This window comes from Myxine glutinosa, chromosome 1 (genome assembly GCF_964187855.1).
Source record: "Myxine glutinosa chromosome 1, kmMyxGlut1.1, whole genome shotgun sequence".
NCBI classification, from domain to species: Eukaryota; Metazoa; Chordata; class Myxini; order Myxiniformes; family Myxinidae; genus Myxine; species Myxine glutinosa.
The window spans coordinates 232,800,223-232,818,513 of record NC_136261.1 but is presented as its reverse complement, the minus strand read 5'-3'; the positions used below and the strand labels follow the sequence as shown (position 1 = coordinate 232,818,513).

At 42.6% G+C, this 18,291-nt stretch overlaps 1 protein-coding gene across 2 annotated transcripts in view; it reads right to left on the bottom strand.

Moving 5' to 3' along the window:
* LOC137434989 (zinc finger SWIM domain-containing protein 6) overlaps positions 1 to 18,291 on the bottom strand; it is a 176,571-nt gene that overhangs the window by 18,850 nt on the left and 139,430 nt on the right. The window contains exons 9-13 of one of the 2 annotated variants that reach the window (XM_068128297.2): positions 12,273 to 12,335; positions 10,159 to 10,584; positions 9,884 to 10,019; positions 9,541 to 9,689; positions 9,190 to 9,353 (exon numbers count right to left, since the gene is read on the bottom strand). In XM_068128297.2, coding sequence (XP_067984398.1) covers positions 9,190 to 9,353; positions 9,541 to 9,689; positions 9,884 to 10,019; positions 10,159 to 10,584; positions 12,273 to 12,335 — 938 coding nt within the window. The remainder of the gene's footprint in view (positions 1 to 9,189; positions 9,354 to 9,540; positions 9,690 to 9,883; positions 10,020 to 10,158; positions 10,585 to 12,272; positions 12,336 to 18,291) is intronic. The other variant, XM_068128306.2, reaches the window with a different exon arrangement.

Below are 18,291 nucleotides of genomic sequence, written 5' to 3'. Positions count from 1 at the left end.
CCTTACCACGTGACCTATGACGTCATAATTATCATTACAAAAATTCTACAGGTGAGGCCGCTCATATGGTGAAAATTCCGTGTCCATCGGACTAAAAGCTGCAGAGGATTTTTTTTTCCATACTGATCAGATCAAGCGTCGTACTTGTCGAATTATGACATCATAATGAAGGCGCCGATGACATCATGAACATATCTTATTCCCCATGGGGAGTACTTGACAATGATGAGCCTTGTTTCAACTTTTTCCATTGAGTGGTTTGGGAGATAGAGGTGTAACGTTTTTCCAAGATGGCACCCATATCACGTGACATACAGTCACGTGAAAAAGTAAGTACACCCCATGTAAAGTTTTGACTTTTTCAACATATTTCAACGTACAGCTATTTGATCTTCATTTCAACAATATTGATAGATAAAGGTGATATAATATAACAAATATCATGAAACATTTACATTTTGTAGTCCATTGTATAATTTAAATAAACATAAATGCAAATTTCGCATGTGGAAAAAGTAAGTACATCCCGACATTTATTACTACTTCAAATACCTAAAATTAGAATCAGGTGCACCAGCTCAGGTGCAAATGATTAGAACATCGTTAGAGAGGATCTTGGAGGAACCTGTCTTATTTAAACCTCAGACATTTAGTTTGGTTTGCTCTTTGTTGTTGAAGTGTGTGGCGTCACCATGCCTAGATCAAAAGAGCTCTCTGAGGCCTTCAGAAAGAAGGTTATAGATGCCAACGAGTCTGGGAAGGGATTTAAAAAGATCTTCAAACAATTTTAAACCAATCATTCGACTGTCCGGAAGATCATCTACAAGTGGAGAAGATTCCAAACAACTGCCAACTTGTTCAGGCCAGGCCGCCCCAGCAAGTTCAGCACGAGAGCAGACCGCAAGATGCTGAAAGAAGTCTCTAAGAACCCCAGAATGTCATCACGGGACCTACAGGTAGCTCTTGCCACTGTTGATGTCAAAGTGCACGAGTCTACCATTAGAAAGAGGCTGCACAAATTTGATCTACATGGGAGGTATGCCAGGAGGAAACCTTCGCTGTCCAGAAAGAACATCAGGGCAAGACTAACGTTTGCCAATGAACACCAAGGCAAAGACCAGCACTTCTGGAACAATGTGCTCTGGACAGATGAATCAAAGTTAGAGCTATTTGGCCACAGTACCAGAAGAGATGTTTGGCGAAAACCAAAGACAGCATTTGACCACAAGAATCTGATACCAATCGTAAGGCATGGTGGTGGAAATATGGTTTGGGGCACCTTTGCTGCATCAGGGCCTGGGCAGCTCACCATCATAGAATCCACTATGAATTATTCATTGGACCAGAGGGTGCTTGAGGATGTGAGGCCATCTGTCGGAAAGTTGAAGCTCAACCGAAGGTGGACCTTGCAACATGACAATGACCCTAAACATACCAGTAAATCCACCAAGGAGTGGCTGAAAAGAAAGAAATGGAGGGTTCTGGAATGGCCAAGTCAAAGCCCGGATCTAAATCCCATTGAGAGGTTGTGGGGGGGATTTGAAACGAGCCATGCATGCAAGAAACCCCTCAAACATCGCACAGCTGAAAGAATTCTGCATGGAGGATTGGGCAAAAATTTCTCACAGTCGATGTCAGAGACTGGCAGACAGTTATAAGAAACGCCTACTTGAGGTTGTTTCTGCCAAAGGGGGCAATACCACCTATTAGAGCCAAGGGTGTACTTACTTTTTCCACATGCGAAATTTGCATTTATGTTTATTTAAATTATACAATGGACTACAAAATGTAAATGTTTCATGATATTTGTTATATTATATCACCTTTATCTATCAATATTGTTGAAATGAAGATCAAATAGCTGTATGTTGAAATATGTTGAAAAAGTCAAACAGGAAAAAGTCACTTTTTCACGTGACTGTACGACGTCATAATTATGAATAAAAAAAATTCTAGAGGCGGAGGCGCTCTTATGGTAAAATTTCGCAAGATGGTAAATTTAGCAGAATCCAATTCTGCAACCTGACCAGACGGCATCAGCCCACGTGTCCTAAAATCCTGCTCTGTCGCTCTTTCACACCCTCTCGCTGTTCTCGTCATCCTTTCTTTTGCTCAAGGTCATCTGCCAGCATCTTGGAAATCAGGCAACATTACCGCTTTACACAAAAAATGTGCAAAAACAGATCCCTGCAATTTCAGACCAATCAGCCTACTCCCAATAATCAGCAAGATCATGGAATCCATCATTGCTTCTGATATTAAATCCTTGCTCTTCTCCAATGGCTTGATCTCTGATCATCAATTTGGATTCAGACCAGCTCACTCTACTCTGGACATGCTGCTTCTGTTGTCTCAACAATGGATGGAGATCCTCAATGCCATACAGGAAATCAGAGCTGTATCACTTGATATATCACGTGCCTTCGATACGGTCTGGCACCCCGCTCTGCTGCCCTGCATCAAAGACCTCTCCGACTCTCTGGAAACTCCTCTTTATCTTTTTTCTGAAGACTCCATCCTCTGCCATACCATCTCTCTTCCTTCAGATCGACAGGCAGAAGCCTCTTCCCTCTATGCAGACCTGGATAAAAAAAAATCACAAGCTCGTCAAACACTTGGAACATGTCTTTCAATCCTGACAAATTTCACACTCTCACTGTCTCTCCGAAAAGACCATCTGGACAACCCTCCCATCTACTTTCTCCACAATCTTCTCGATGAATTTGTCAAGCTTTTATGTCTCACGATCTGCCATGATCTTTACTGGGAAAGCCACATTTCCAAGCTGGCCTCCAAAGCCTGTATCAGACTAGACATCCTCCGTCGTGAGAAGTCCTTTTTTGGCACCTCTAAGCTCCTCACCACATACAAAGCTTTCACCCGTAGCTTGATGGAATACTGCTCTCTCCTCTCGGCTGGTGCTTCTGCCTCCCACCTAGCTCGGCTTCACGCTGTAGAAACCAAAGCTTTCAGAATCTTTGGAATCGCCCGCGATGAAGCTGATTCTGAGGGCCTTTCTCTCTCTCACCGCAGGCAGGTTGGTGGTCTTTCTGTCTTCTACAGACTCCTCTCTGGCCTAGCTCCCCTTGCTCTGTCTGTGCTCTATCCCCCAAATATTCCTTCAGGATGCACAAGATCTGCCAGCAACCCTCTTCTGGTGACTGCCAAAATCAAGACTCTGCTCACCTTCACTCTTTCATTCCTCTTTTTCACACGTCTGGAACAATCTCCCACACTCTCTTCAATCCCACTCTTCTCTCCACGTCTTTAAAACAGCTGTTCAACAGTGAACCTTCCTGTTTTCTCTGTTTTGTGAACCTTCCTGTTTTCTCTGTTTTGTGAACCTTCCTGTTTTCTCTGAAAAAACCTTCTCTGTTTCACAGATCTCCTAATGCCCCTGTTCTCTACTGTTGTTGTGCTTCACTCCCTTGCTCCCTCTCGTCTCCTGCTTCCTTTGTTATGTTATATGTGTTAGCTCCTATACGAGCCTAGACTTGGTATACAAAAAAAGCACGTACTGCATGGTGCACATGCACTGAAAATGTATCACGTGGATGTGAGTATTGATATGGATAGACATTTCTACTGCATTACTGTGTTTCTTCAGGTTTTCTTCTAAAGGAGCCTCTTTGTTCATGCATAGTAGAATTTTCAGGGAAAAAAAGTCTATTTAATCATTATTGCATTGGAGATGAATGTGTAATAAGAGTGCCAAGGGTCCTCAAAAGGCAGACCACATTCCACATCTGGACCACAGGCAACATCAGTCCAGCTCACAAGCTCGTCCGAATCCCCCGTGAAAAGGCTTCTGGTGTTTATCCATTCAGAACAAGCGTTACGCCTAGGTCCCCCGTCGGTGAAGTGATGCAAGTTGACAAAGTGGAAGACGCAAGGCGGCCATCTTGGATTTTGACGTGGCGACCCAATTTTCAATAGGGTTCTTCCTTATGCCTAGATACACCCACACACCAGATTATAAGTTGGTACTTCGCTTATTTTTTCAAGATATTCATCTCACAATGTTCAGACATACATGACGGCGGCCATCTTGGATTTTGACGTGGCGACCCAATTTTAAACAGCTTTCTTCCTTGTGCCTAGATGCACCCACACACCAGATTAGAAGTTGGTACTTCGCTTATTTTTCAACACATTTCGCTCACAAGGTTCAGACATATATATGGTGGCGGCCATCTTGGATTTTGACGTGGCGACCCAATTTTCAATAGCGTTCTTCCTTATGCCGAGATACACCCACACACCAAATTAGAAGTTGGTACTTCGCTTATTTTTCAAGATATTCATCTCACAAGGTTCAGACATACATGGCGGCGGCCATCTTGGATTTTGACGTGGCGACCCAATTTTCAATAGCGTTCTTCCTTGTGCCTAGATACACCCACACACCAGATTAGAAGTGGGTACTTCGCTTATTTTTCAAGATATTCAGCTCACAAGGTTCAGACATACATGGCATCAGACATACATGGTGGCGGCCATCTTGGATTTTGACGTGGGTTGCACCAACACACCAAATTCGAATGCGGCCCTTAGCTTACGCACGCACACACGCACGGACGGCCGGGACGGACGGACACACGGACGGAGGGGAAAACCATAGTCCCCCTTTTGCTCCGCGGTGCGACGGGGGACAACAACTTGATAAATGATAACCTCCGGAAGGGATTAATGCAGGAGGTGATTAATGTTTAAATTTATATCTATTTAACAAGGTAATCCAAAGTAGGAGGCCATTCGGCCCATCATGCCTGCGCTATGCCAACACCAGGGGTGTGTTCCGTTAGCAAGCAGCCTTATATCGCTTGTCAAGCAGCTTGCTTGATTCAAAACGCTCAAACAAGCACTCCAATGCAACGGAGTGCTCTGCACTGCTTAACAATATGATAGTATCCATGTAAACAATGCTATTGTGGTACTTGGGCAAATGCTGTCCAGGCCATTGTTTTCAGTTTTACTGGATCCTCTTGTGACTTCTCTGAACAAATGTATTGCGTTTTATCAGTATGAGGAAGAGGGAAAGAAAGATAAAGAAATAAGGAATGTGAAGGAGGAGCCCCCTGCTAAGCTTATCTTATAATTTATGGACCTAACACTGTGCATTTTGGAGGTGAGGTGAGGGTGAAGGGCGGCCGGGGACAGGGGGGGGAGGCGGGGGGCGGAGGGGTTCATGTTCGTAGATCTTCAAGTGTTCAGATGAAAAGTTGAAGTAATAATAAAAGAATGAATGCACATTTAAATCTGTTTTTTGAATGCAATAATAAACTTTGGCATCAAGAAAAGCTCCAAATTAGAAGCACCCCTTTTATTAGTTTAATTATTTCAAAGAAATTTGGCAAAGGCGGTCGGTCGGATTAAATGCTCAGAATTCACCACAGCAAAGAGCGTCTAGAATCAACAATTTGCAAGGGTAAGATTTGGCCGGTCATCACTATTGGCTTCGTGATTTGCACTTGCAATGTCATCCCCTCCCTCCCCCACTTTTATGTAGCAATCGACACCCATCCATGCGTACTATTGAAGAACCCATCTTTACGGAAGGGATAATTCCCCCAGAATTAGGGAAGTGACTTGTAATACCCCCTCACACCAGAAACTGGCGCTATGCCATACATATTTACATTGAGTATCGAGGTCATCCCCCCACCCTGAACCCCTGAGAATATTAAAATTTGTTTTAACCCCCAAAACCTTAACCCCAACTTTTCAACTAATTTAATCTAGCGGTTCAGCAGTGCGTATAAATCCAACAAACACTAGAACACACAAACACACAGACACTTCTCAAATTATACACCTATGAAAATTATCCTCATTAATGAGCATTTGCCGTAGGCTAAATGTTTTACATGGATACATACACCCTGACATCAAATAAGAGAATGTCCAAAGAGACAAAAAGGTGACATCTATACTTTACATGGATGATTTAAAACTCTTTGCACCAAATGTCAAAAAATTGGCAGAACAACTCAAATTAGTGAAACAGTACTTTGACGACATCCAAATGGAATTTTGGCTCGGATAAGTGTGCGTAGTGCACATTCATTCAAGGTAGACCAACAAAAATGGACAACATAAAAATTGACATAAATACGTCTGTAATCTTGTCCAAATAAAATTATTATGGCTATGAGGCAACTATGAGGTTGCTCAGTGGGTCCAGGGCCAGGCAAAACAGGAGGAGTGTACGGCTGTCCCCCTGGAAGATTCCTCGACGTATCTTCACTCCTGGTACTTCGATCTTTCTTTTTGAATGCTGTAATATCAGTCTTATTCCAAAGCTCCATTGCTTTCTCTATCAGTTTGCATTGTATCATCCATGAATGTGGGACACCATCAAAAGCTTTTTTTGTAGTCTAGCCATGCTGTGGATAATTTTGGTCTTCTTGTATTGCAATTTTCGAGTATGTGTCAGTGTGTGTGAGTGTCATTGTGTGTATGTGTGTGTGTGTGTGGGTGTGTGTGTGTGTGTGTGTGTGTGTGTGTGTGTGTGTGTGTGTGTGTGTGTGTGTGTGTGTGTGTGTGTGTGTGTGTGTGTGTGTGTGTGTGTGTGTGTGTGTGTGTACAGGAGCTAGGCAACAAAGCATCATACAAATAACTCAGAGTTGAAGAGGGCCACCAAATATGTCACAAACAAATGCGCAAAACAATTACCAAAGAATACCTGCGTAGAATGAGGCTGGTCCTGAAAACATACCCATCTCCAAGGAACAAAATCAAAGCCATAAACCAACTCACTATACCAGTGTTCCAGTACAGCTGCAGAATAATAAACTGGCCACAATAAACTGGATATCAAAACGAGGAAACTCCTCACCATCCACATAATGCTTTACAAAAATCAATTGGCTTCATGATTTTACCTGGCGAGACGAGAAGGAGGTAGTGGCCTGATGAAGCTCAACCAAGTACACAGATTGACAACTGTGGGATTGGCTGAAAACGTAATAAGTGCAACAGACTACCGATTTGTAAGCAAACACGAAGACAACAAACCAGAGAAGGTATCCTGTTGTTACACATTCCCCAAATCACCTAACAAAAAATTTCCAAAGACAGGTGTGAATGAAAGATGTCACACAAGAAACGAAAACAATGAGTACAACCCCAACAATTGCAACAAAGAAAGAAAGAAAAATATAAAACGAAATATCAACAGATATACATCGACAACTGGGAAAACGATAAAAGAGCAGGAAGGTATAAAAAAAAAAGTTGGACAGATTGTACGTGGACAAAGAAGGCTCTGTGAAATGGCTAAGAAGAGGTCATCTCAACTGGGATAGAGAACGAATCATTGCAAGTGCCCAAGACCAAGAACACTACACCAATAGCTCCAAGAAAATGAAGGGACTGAGTCAATCGGCCAATTGTAGATTCTGCAAGGTAGAAACAGAAAGTACGAGATACCTCCTATCTGGATGTAAACAACTTATGTCAGAGCAGCTGTACACCCAAAGGCACAACAAAGGATGTCGAGTAATCCACCGACACATCTACACAAGTCTCAATGCCCCAGTTCCAGAAAACTCGTGGAAACATGAACCAAAAGCAATCACTGAAAACAATGTGAGTAATGCTCACGTATGACCTAATAATCCCATCAAGCGTGAACATAAAAAAAACAAAGCATTGTGACCAGATATAGTACTGAGGTACAAAAAAAAGAAAAGAAAGCATTGCTCTTTGAAGCGTCAGTCCCCAGCGATTTTGGCCTAAACAACACAGAAATCAAGAAAATGACCAAATCCCAAGCCCTCAAAAACGAAGTGAAAAGATCCTGGAAGCTGAAGAGCTCAGAAATTGTACAAGTGATTATTGGAGCAACGGGAATGATTAGAAGAACCTTACAGACATCTTAAAAAACACCCCTGGGAATATTACGACACACAAACTGCAGTTGGAAGCTGCCAAGCCAAGCCAAGCCCAAGGCTTGGCGATGATCCTCAAAAGACCTATCGGAACAAAACTTTGAGAATAAGAAAACTTCACAAATCATTCCATGAATCATTATCCCTTCCTGAAATGAAGGAGGATACTTCACGACCTGGAAGGACTCTGTTCCACCTACTAAAACACGCACCTGGAGATAACAACCAATGAATCACACACTGACACACATACTCTGCCTTATATTATTATAGATGATGCCAAAAAGTTGCATTGTTTGATCATGCAGAAACAGGAACTTAAAAGATCCTTAATGATCCCACATTCCCAGATGCATGCAACTTTCCCATAACATTTGAGCGGTTTGTGCATCTGAAATGAGCAAACCAGTTTGGGACCACCTAGCTGAAGACCACTATCCAGACAACTTCACAATTATTCAGATTGGGGTTCAAGGTGGGGTTCAAGGTTCAAGGTGTTCAAAACCTAGGCCTGTCCCAAACCTGCAATTGCAGCATTCCTGCTCAACCTGGATCCCGAGGAATGAAGCGGAGAGGATCACTCACACCAAACTAGCATCCCAAACGTTGCAACTCCTTTATAAATCATTGCCTCAAGTGTTTATAATCATATATTTTTTTAAATCTTTCTTTATTTATGCCAGCCTATCGAATGACTCCTGCTATGCGCAAAGGAACTTTCAATTTGAGTGACAATTATATTATAACACTAGTTTCACAACAAATGAATTTGCTTGTTATGTTGATAAAAGTCAATGTGGTAAAAGTCAGACTGAAATGTGGGGTTTTTAAAACGATGAACAAGATGACAAACTGACGAGTATGTTGTCAAATTGCACACACTAACCAGCGGATGTTCTTTGATTAGCTCCAGGCTCAAATCGGTGTGACTGAACGTAAGCTAGGGGATTCGATAAGTCAACAATATTTGTACTACTGTCTTTACTCTTGATTTCAAATTATTGCATATTTGAACGAAAGTACTTATCTGACCTCAATCTCAAACAGCCTCATTCAAAATACGTGCTCAAAGTTCTTCTGAAAATGGTTGCATTCTCGTGCTTTACAAATATAAACTCAAACCCCTTTTGAACATTGCACCATTGAAAAAAAAGAAAAAGATGAGCAATGCAAGACAAACTGAAACAAGTATGTATCCAAAAATTAACTATATTGAGACATGCCCTTTGACATAGGCTACAAAAATAGTTGGCAGGATGTTCCCTTTGTTTATTTCCCCCCCCCATAAAAATCCTACCTGAAGGCCCAGCTCAAGAGCAACATTGAGCAGGGTGATATCTGGCAGGCCCTCGGCTGGTGTACCGATTTTGAAGGCATCTTGTGCCAGTTTGAAGAGGTGCGAAGATGAGTGTACATGCTTCTGAATGGAGTCCAGCACTGTTCGGAGCCGGAGAACATCACCTGCAAGTATTTTATGCCATTGGAGACAGGGGTAAGACAACATGATAATTTTAGCATAAATTTGCACTTCACTATATCCATTATTTCTCTGCACTCAATTCCCACGTTTATGTTTATGTTCTCATCTAAATGCTTAACATCAAATTATTACCCCATGAGGCATTGGGAAAAAGATGGATGAACATACCTTTGGCAGCTGTCAACATAGTGGAGGCAAGCTCACATTGCTGCGTTTCAATGTGCGCTAATGTGAACCACCGTGGATAACGATTTGAAGGGATGTGATATGGATGTGAGACGTCACCCGGTGGTGCCGCTGATTCAAGCACAGGAAGTCTGAATGAGAGAGGGACAGGGAAGAAAGAAAAAATATAAACAGTAAGCCCAATACCACCAAGACCAAGAGTAAGAGAAGGAGCAGAACCAATGAGACAGAAAAAAACAACACCATCAAAATATAAGAATCCAAAAATAAAAAATGGACAACGGATATAGGAAGGCCTAGACAGAGACCAGCCCGAGGAGTGTACCGCATTGCTCTCAGGGCGACACGATAGGCCAGTTCTGGGTCATGTGGCAGCAAAGAGGTAAAGAGGAAGCGAGCAAATGTGTGCATGGGGACACTTTCTCGATGAACCACCTCACCGAGTCCACTGTACGGCCCACCTGAAAAGCAAAAAGTTGGAAAGATACGAAGCAAGACAAGAGTGGTCTCAGGTAGAAATCTTTCATGAAACACTAAACTGTATGGTTCCAACCATTAATTAATGGTAGGCATTCCCCAAAGTATGACGAACGTTCCTACCTTGGAGCAGCATAGCTGCCTGGCGTCGTAGCACAGACACAATACCAGGACCCATCTGCAAATCACGCAGGCGAGCCAGCAGCTGCTCTTCCTGCCGACCGACCTTCTCCTGGGCGTAAAGGCCCTCTGGCATTGCGCGCTGCTGCCCAAGCCCCAGCAAAGCCGCTTCAACAGCAAGTGCAAGGCAACACTCGGAGGAGACGCTCTGAGCTGTGCTTATAAGTCCAACATGACTCCCAGTAACGTGATGAGCACCGGTGCCACTCCCTTCCCAGCTCCACAGAGCATCTGCATTTGATGCTGCGACAAAGCGAGGGACGCCAAAACCCGACGCACCAAGAAGGTCTGCGACGTCCCCCGAGAGGCATGGAGGGTCATCAGGGAGGCTAGGTCCACGTGAATCCAACTTTAGTTCCCCGGTGGTACCTAAGGAAGCAAACAAGAGCATGAAAGAGAAGATCCGGTATGGTTGGATCTCTTAATGAGTTATGGTCATTGGTTACGGTCAATATAGTGCTACATTAACAGTCAACATAGTGCTATGCCCATCATGTTACCACTGCCAAATGCTACATTAAGCAAAACAGTCTTTTCAATGAGGTCCATTTGGCAAACCGTGTCCTTGAATCTGTGCAACTCAGGCCAAGCGATAGATATCATGTGCAAACTAAACAATATGAAACGCTGCAGTTCACGTTTAGAATAATGTTCAGAATAAAGCAATGCGCTGATAACAAAATCAAATTCTCCATGATACTTTCTCCACCTGCAGGTTTTGACATGATGGAGCATTTGCTGAACCATTCAAAAACACTCGTATTAACAAGGCAATGCTCGCACCAAAATGCAAGCCTGCACACCCCTAAAATAATGTGATCGGCAAACAAAGGCATGACACGCTACTTGCCCACATGAGATGATGATAAGACAACAAAAAAAACAAGCTATGCTCTTTAAAAATAATGTGCCACGAATGGTGCAAGCACATAAACAATATTAGATACAACAAAATAACATCTTGGAAAGAAAAACCTTGAAATTCACAGCTAATTTAATGAAACCGATACAATATATCCCACATTATGGGATATATATCCCAAAAAGTGGGATATATATCCCACTTTTTGAACGTAAGGTGCATTCAAAAAGTTATTTGAACAAAATAATTACAATAGTTGAAAACATTGAAACTTCATATTTGTAATTTGTAAATATGCCTTAACTTCAATGCACTTGTTGCATTTCACTTTCAAAAACGGTCTATTCCAGTAAATTAATTCTTTTTAGATTGCTGCTTCAGCCACTTCAGTTAATACCCTGTCGTCGATGAATCGGCCATATAGGTGGGCCTTCAAATGTCGAAGCAGCTAAGAGTCACTGGGAGGAAGATGTACGGAGGGTGAACCAGCTGCTGCAAAGCACAGTCGTGAACAGGAGTTTACGTAACACAAGCTTTGTGCATCGGTGGTGCATTGTTGTGAAGGAGAGGCTCAACTTGTTTAACATATCCCCACCTTCAGCCTAAGATGGCATGACACAATTTTTTGCATATGAGGCCGACGTGATATGCTCTTTTGATTGTAGTTTAGTGAAATGCAGTCAATCAGCAGGATTCACTGAGCATCACAGAAAATGAAGGCCATGATCTTGTTGGCTAAATGTTGCATGTAAAATGTATTGGGTGGCTCTTATCCCTCATGCTTCCTTTGCTTTCACTCCAATTTTGTTTCAGGATCTCGGTAGTTAGGCTGGTTAAAAAAAATTTCCTGTTTATCATCACCGCCCGCCCCATAAAAGTCGTCCGCCCCTAAAAAATTTTTTTTTTTTTTTTGCTCGCGAAGTGAGTAAAATCCGTTCCCGCTCAGTGGAACAGGTTCGAATTTTGTATGTGCTCGCGTACTGTCTGAGCCAAGTTACATGTGCTCGAACTTCGCCGATCTGCAGGAGACCAATGAGGCAAACGTCTTCAATAATGTCTATGCCAAAGGCAATCTCACATGCAACGATGCGACAGAGAAGCCATACTACACGGCTGGCTATGAAGATGTGTGCTATTTCTGTGGCTGTGTTGAGGAGCTGAGTACCACAGATGAGTCATATCCTATATGCAGTACCTGCAGTAAGAGTCGTACTGCCGAGAAGAGGCCCACTCGGAAGTTCAAGTAGTAGTTGGTATTCTGAAGGAGAAGCCAAATATCATCGGCAAACGGGAGAGCCTTACGTGATAATTATTGCTGTGGATTTCTAGTCAAAAATTAAACGAGCGCTGCACTACATGTAGTAGTAGGTGATGATAGATACATGAATAAACGGCAAACAACATTCTCTTGGTGTTGAACTCTACTCAACATGTATGAGTGCTATAATAGCAGTAGCTGCTGATTGATAGATACATATATGAGTGCTATAATAGCAGTAGCTGCTGATAGATAGATACATCTATGAGTGCTATAATAGCAGTAGCTGCTGATATATAGATACATCTATGAGTGCTATAATAGCAGTAGCTGCTGATAGATAGATACATCTATGAGTGCTATAATAGCAGTAGCTGCTGATATATAGATACATATATGAGTGCGATAATAGCAGTAGCTGCTGATAGATAGATACATCTATGAGTGCTATAATAGCAGTAGCTGCTGATATATAGATACATATATGAGTGCTATAATAGCAGTAGCTGCTGATAGATAGATACATCTATGAGTGCTATAATAGCAGTAGCTGCTGATATATAGATACATATATGAGTGCTATAATAGCAGTAGCTGCTGATATATAGATACATCTATGAGTGCTATAATAGCAGTAGCTGCTGATATATAGATACATATATGAGTGCTATAATAGCAGTAGCTGCTGATAGATAGATACATCTATGAGTGCTATAATAGCAGTAGCTGCTGATAGATAGATACATCTATGAGTGCTATAATAGCAGTAGCTGCTGATATATAGATACATATATGAGTGCTATAATAGCAGTAGCTGCTGATAGATAGATACATCTATGAGTGCTATAATAGCAGTAGCTGCTGATAGATAGATACATCTATGAGTGCTATAATAGCAGTAGCTGCTGATATATAGATACATCTATGAGTGCTATAATAGCAGTAGCTGCTGATAGATAGATGTATAAATGCGAACCAGACATCCTTTTGATGTGGTTTATGTCCTCTTCCATGTCTGCCAAACTGCTCAATATGCATGTACCGGTACCATGAAGTGATATTTCGTGGCGAGGAATTCTAGTCAAATATGTATGAATGCTATGGCAATAGCTGCTGATAGATACATGTATGGCAACCGGACATTATTCTTAAAAGCCGAAGTTTTGGTCTACCGTTGTTATATGTATCAGCAAATATTAAAAGTAAACAGAACTCAATGTGACATAGGTTTCTTTATTTTCTTTATTTGAATCGTATCAGTGCGTACATACGAAGGTTTACTAGTTTAGAAATCATAACATGATTCATCATGTATGTCCGATCAAGTATATTTAAGAAAAAAACATATTGTGCATTGAATAATCCATTAAAATTTCACTCTGAAAAACAAACAAACAAAAAAAAACCCCTCCCTACCTACCCACTTTTTTGAAAAAAAGTGATGATAAACAGGAATTTTTTTTTAACCAGCCTTAAGCTACATTTCAGCACCAGTTACCAGGTGAGTGATAAAGTCAGTTGGATTTGAGTTTAACAGATCAACCAACATGTTGTACAGAATTCCATACGAATGCTCTGATACTCACATTTATCCAAAGCAAGAATAAGAAAAGCACAACGAGGAATATGCATTAAAAATAAATTTCCACATTTTCTTGCTCTGTGTTGGGTTAGGGGGTGCTGGCTTGGGATCCTAGGATCCTGGGTTCAAATCACGGTTGATCGCTGAATTAACGCCAGGGGGGTTGACTCAGCCTGTCATCCTTCTGAGGTGGGCAAATTGAGTACCAGCTCACTGGTAATTCCCTATGTGTCACAAGATGCAACTAACAGGGTTGGCGGCAAGAAGGGCATCTGGCTGTAAAACATTGCTTCAAAAAGGGGACCACGGTGCCCAAAAAAGGCCAACCCCTGCTCTGTGGGGGAAAATGGCCTCTAGAGGCGGTTCCTTGCTCTGAATGTATAGTTAGATATAAAAAAAAACTGCATATTGGACTATTATTAGTAATGCATTAAAAGAAGCGTATAATACAGTAGACTTTCAAAAAGTATTCACACCCCTCGACTTTTTCACATTTTGTTGTGTTACAGCCTGAATTTAAAATTGACTGAGATTTTTGTCACTGATCTACACATAATCTATATATATAAAACACAGTTTGTGTGTGTGTGTGTGTGTGTGTGTGTGTGTGTGTGTGTGTGTGTGTGTGTAATGTTACCGATAGACTCCTAAACGGAGAGGCTCACGTACTTGATATTTGGCACAGACATGGCCATTGAGCCTGGGAAGAACATGGCCGACCTAAAAAAAAAAATTTCATAATATTTTTTAACCATATTTTTACCTCAACGCATTTCAGCGAGGAATATTATGCACGGAATCTGACCGGTGGCAGAGCAGCGCGCTGATTCGCTCAGAGCGATCACGTGATGTTCCTTGCCACCATTAACTCAGTTACGCGTTCGCACGTATTTCAGAGCGAAAAGCGATTGCGTTTTTTCACATTTCAGCGAGGAACATTGCCATTCACACCACATAGGTTTTTTTCCCTTTCATCTTCAGATCCATATTTTTTTTCAGCGAGGAATATTATACACGGAATCTGAATCGGTGGCAGAGCAGCGCGCTGATTCGCTCATTCGCGCTCATTGATGACGATCATGATCATGTGATGATGTGATCACGAATGATGTTCGTGACGCGATCACATGATGTTCCTTGCCGCCATAAACTCACAGCAAGTAGCATAGATTTTAGCATGATTTAGCATAGATAGTAGCATGTTTCACATAGATTTTTTTTCAGCGAGGAATATTATACACAGATTCTGACCGGTGGCAGAGCAGCGCGCTGATTCGCTCAGAGGGATCACGTGATGTTCCATCCCCGCCGCCAGTTGGCTTCACTTTTCACGGAGTATGAGCGTTCTATATATTTTTAATTCAGTGCGCCCGACTCGCTCACGTACTTGATTTGTGGCATAGACATGGCCATTGGGCCTTCACGGTGTAATTTGTGCGAGGCTTTTGTCCGAGTGAGCTTGAGTCGAGAGGGCGAATGTACGGGTTGGGAATGTACGGGTCTCCCTTCCCCCACCCAGCAACGCCGGTACTGGAGGGCGTCACAGGATCGGTGAGTCTCCAAAATCCGCTTCGTGCTGTTGCGAAGATTCAGGACGATGTCGCGATTGTTGTGCTGCTCTCCGACCATGAGAACTGCAACGTCATTGTTGACTGGCCCTCCCCTTCCCTCCCCCTCCCCCCCCTCCCCTTCTCCCCCTCCGCCTCCCTTTTCCCCTCCCCACTCCTCCTCCCCCTTCCCCTCCCCCTCCCCTCCCCCCTCCCACTCCTCTCCCATCCCTCCCCCCCTCCCCCATCCCTCCCCTCCTCCCCTCCCCCCTCACGTTTATACACGGAATGCCGGGTACTTCCCCCCCCCCTCTTCTCCCCTCCCCCCCTCTCTTCCTCTCCCCCCCGTTACCCTCCCCTCTCTTCCCCCACCCCTCCCCTCCCCCGCCCGGCAATGCCGGGTACTTCTGCTAGTACCCAATAATGTCCAAATGTAATTTTATTTTTGTGAAGAAAAATTTCCAAAATAATTAAAAATGAAAAGCTGAAATGTCTCGAGTCAATAAGTATTCAACCCCTTTGCTATGACACTCCAGATTGAGCTCAGGTGCATTCAATTTCCTTTGATAATCTTTGAGATGTCTCTACAACTTTCTTGGACTACACCCGTGGCCAATTCCATTGATTGAACATGATTTCTATATCAGGTCCCACAGTGGACAGTGCATGTCAGTCAGAGCAGAAGCTCTACCATAAAGTCCAAGGAACTGTCCGTAGAACTCCAAGATAGAATTGTGAGGAGGCATATATCTGGGGAAGGGTATAAAACAATTTGTAGAATGTTGAAAGTTCCCAAGAGCACAGTGAGCTCCATCATTAAGAAATGGAAAGAATATGTAACTACCCAGACTATTCCTAGAGCTGTCCATCTGACCAAACTGAGCAACCAGGCAAGAAGAACCTTGGTCAGGGAGGTGACCAAGAACCCGATGGTCACTCTTGCTGAGTTCCAGAGATCCTATGTAGAGATGGGAGAATCTTCCAGAAGGACAACCATCACTGCAACACCCCACCGATCTGGGCTTTACGGCAGAGTGGCCAGACGGAAGCCAAACAGTTCAATCTTGGTTTCATCAGACCACAGAATCTTGTTTCTCACAGTCTGAGAGTCCTTTAGGTGCTTTTTTGCAAACTCCAAGCGGGCTTTCATGTGTCTTTCACTGAGAAGAGGCTTCCGTGGGATTGACACTTTGAGAGTGTACATCGAAAGAAAAAAAAAAAGTTGCAAATATTTTTTTTGAAATATTCCGCCACAGAGCCTTTGATAAGCCATTTGTACTCTGCTTGTGAAATCAAGCCAGAATGATTGGAATAAAAAAAATAAGTTTTGCTTTTTCAACAACAAAGCAGCGTTGAGGCAAAGCAATGACAAATATAAGTTTGCCCTCAACAGTTCTGATTTGTCAATGGAGGTCAACTGAAATAGGCTCCTCAGAAATGCTACCTATCCAGTTAAAGTACCAGACCCCTACAATTACCCCTCTCATATAGACCCAAGCTGGGATGAGACCAATGAAAGAGCATCCGATGAACGTCGAGCTGCAGCAGAAAAGGGTGCTCTTCACGAGATTCGCCAACAAGATCGCCTAATTCATCAGCAAGACCGTACGATGGGAAAACAGTGGTGTTAGAAATTAGGTAAAGCACTATTCGATTTGCGTGGATTGTTTGGATGTCAGCTTCAGGCTTGTATATAAATCGGCACAACCTTCAAAAGAGTAAGATGTGGTAAATGGAAATAATTTGACCAAACAAAATTAAATCACTGATCATTTTGTTCGCAGTTGAGTTAAAGAGGAAGAATAAAGGAGAGGACTGTTAGATATTTAAAAAAACAAATGTACATCTGCTCCAAAGTTTCTTTTTTCTTTTAGCTCAAAGTGATAGCAGTATGTACATGCAATAACATTTTTTACTCCATCGCGCACACACTTCTGCACCTTTCTCTCCCCTTCTGTCTCCACAAAACCTCCTTTCCTTTCTCATCCTCCCACACTCACTCTATTTTATTCCTTACTCCACCCCACAACCCCATTTTACATTTTCTCAACTTGATTCTCCTCATACCCTTGCACACTTCTAAAGCTGTCATGCGCAAGAAGACGAGGGGTTAGGGGCGGCACGTGTGAGACACAATTCATTGTTGATTTAACAAATGTCATAGGTTTATGTGTATGTCAAAACGAGTCTTATTAGTAAATGTGCTCGTTAAGGTAGTAAAGAGATCTGGGGAGGATCCTCGAGCAAGGTCACAAGCCACTGTTTCCCCATTTTAATTATGATAACTTCCTCTTTATCCACCCCCACCACCAACGTAGTCTTTATCCAGCAGTGGTACAAGCAGATAAGGGCCATTGTGTCCTCCCTCCAACAAGTCAATGTCAGCTGTGCCGGCAGACAGAGACCACTGCACAAAGAGGCTGCACTCCCTTGTGGATGCATCTTCTTGACCACGAACCTCAGCCAGGCTGAACAGTTTACATTCTCTATCCCTTGGATAGGCCAGATCCGCATCCGGACATTAACAAAAATCGAATCGGCTTGTTCTTGTCAACAACCCAACACATCCAACCAAGTTTTGTCCGAATAGGTCCATGACTGAGATATCGTGAGAGAAATCATTTTTGGCCCTATCTCTCAATGGTGAAGAATAACTAAAAAAAAAAATTCTAGTATCTGCATCCACATCCAGATCTTCACCAAAATCTAATCAATTCGTCCATGTCACATTCCCAACCTGTCCACCAAATGTCGTCTGAATCCATCCATAACATTTTGAGATACCCTGCTCACAGGCAGACAAACAGACAGGGATGAAGATAAATAT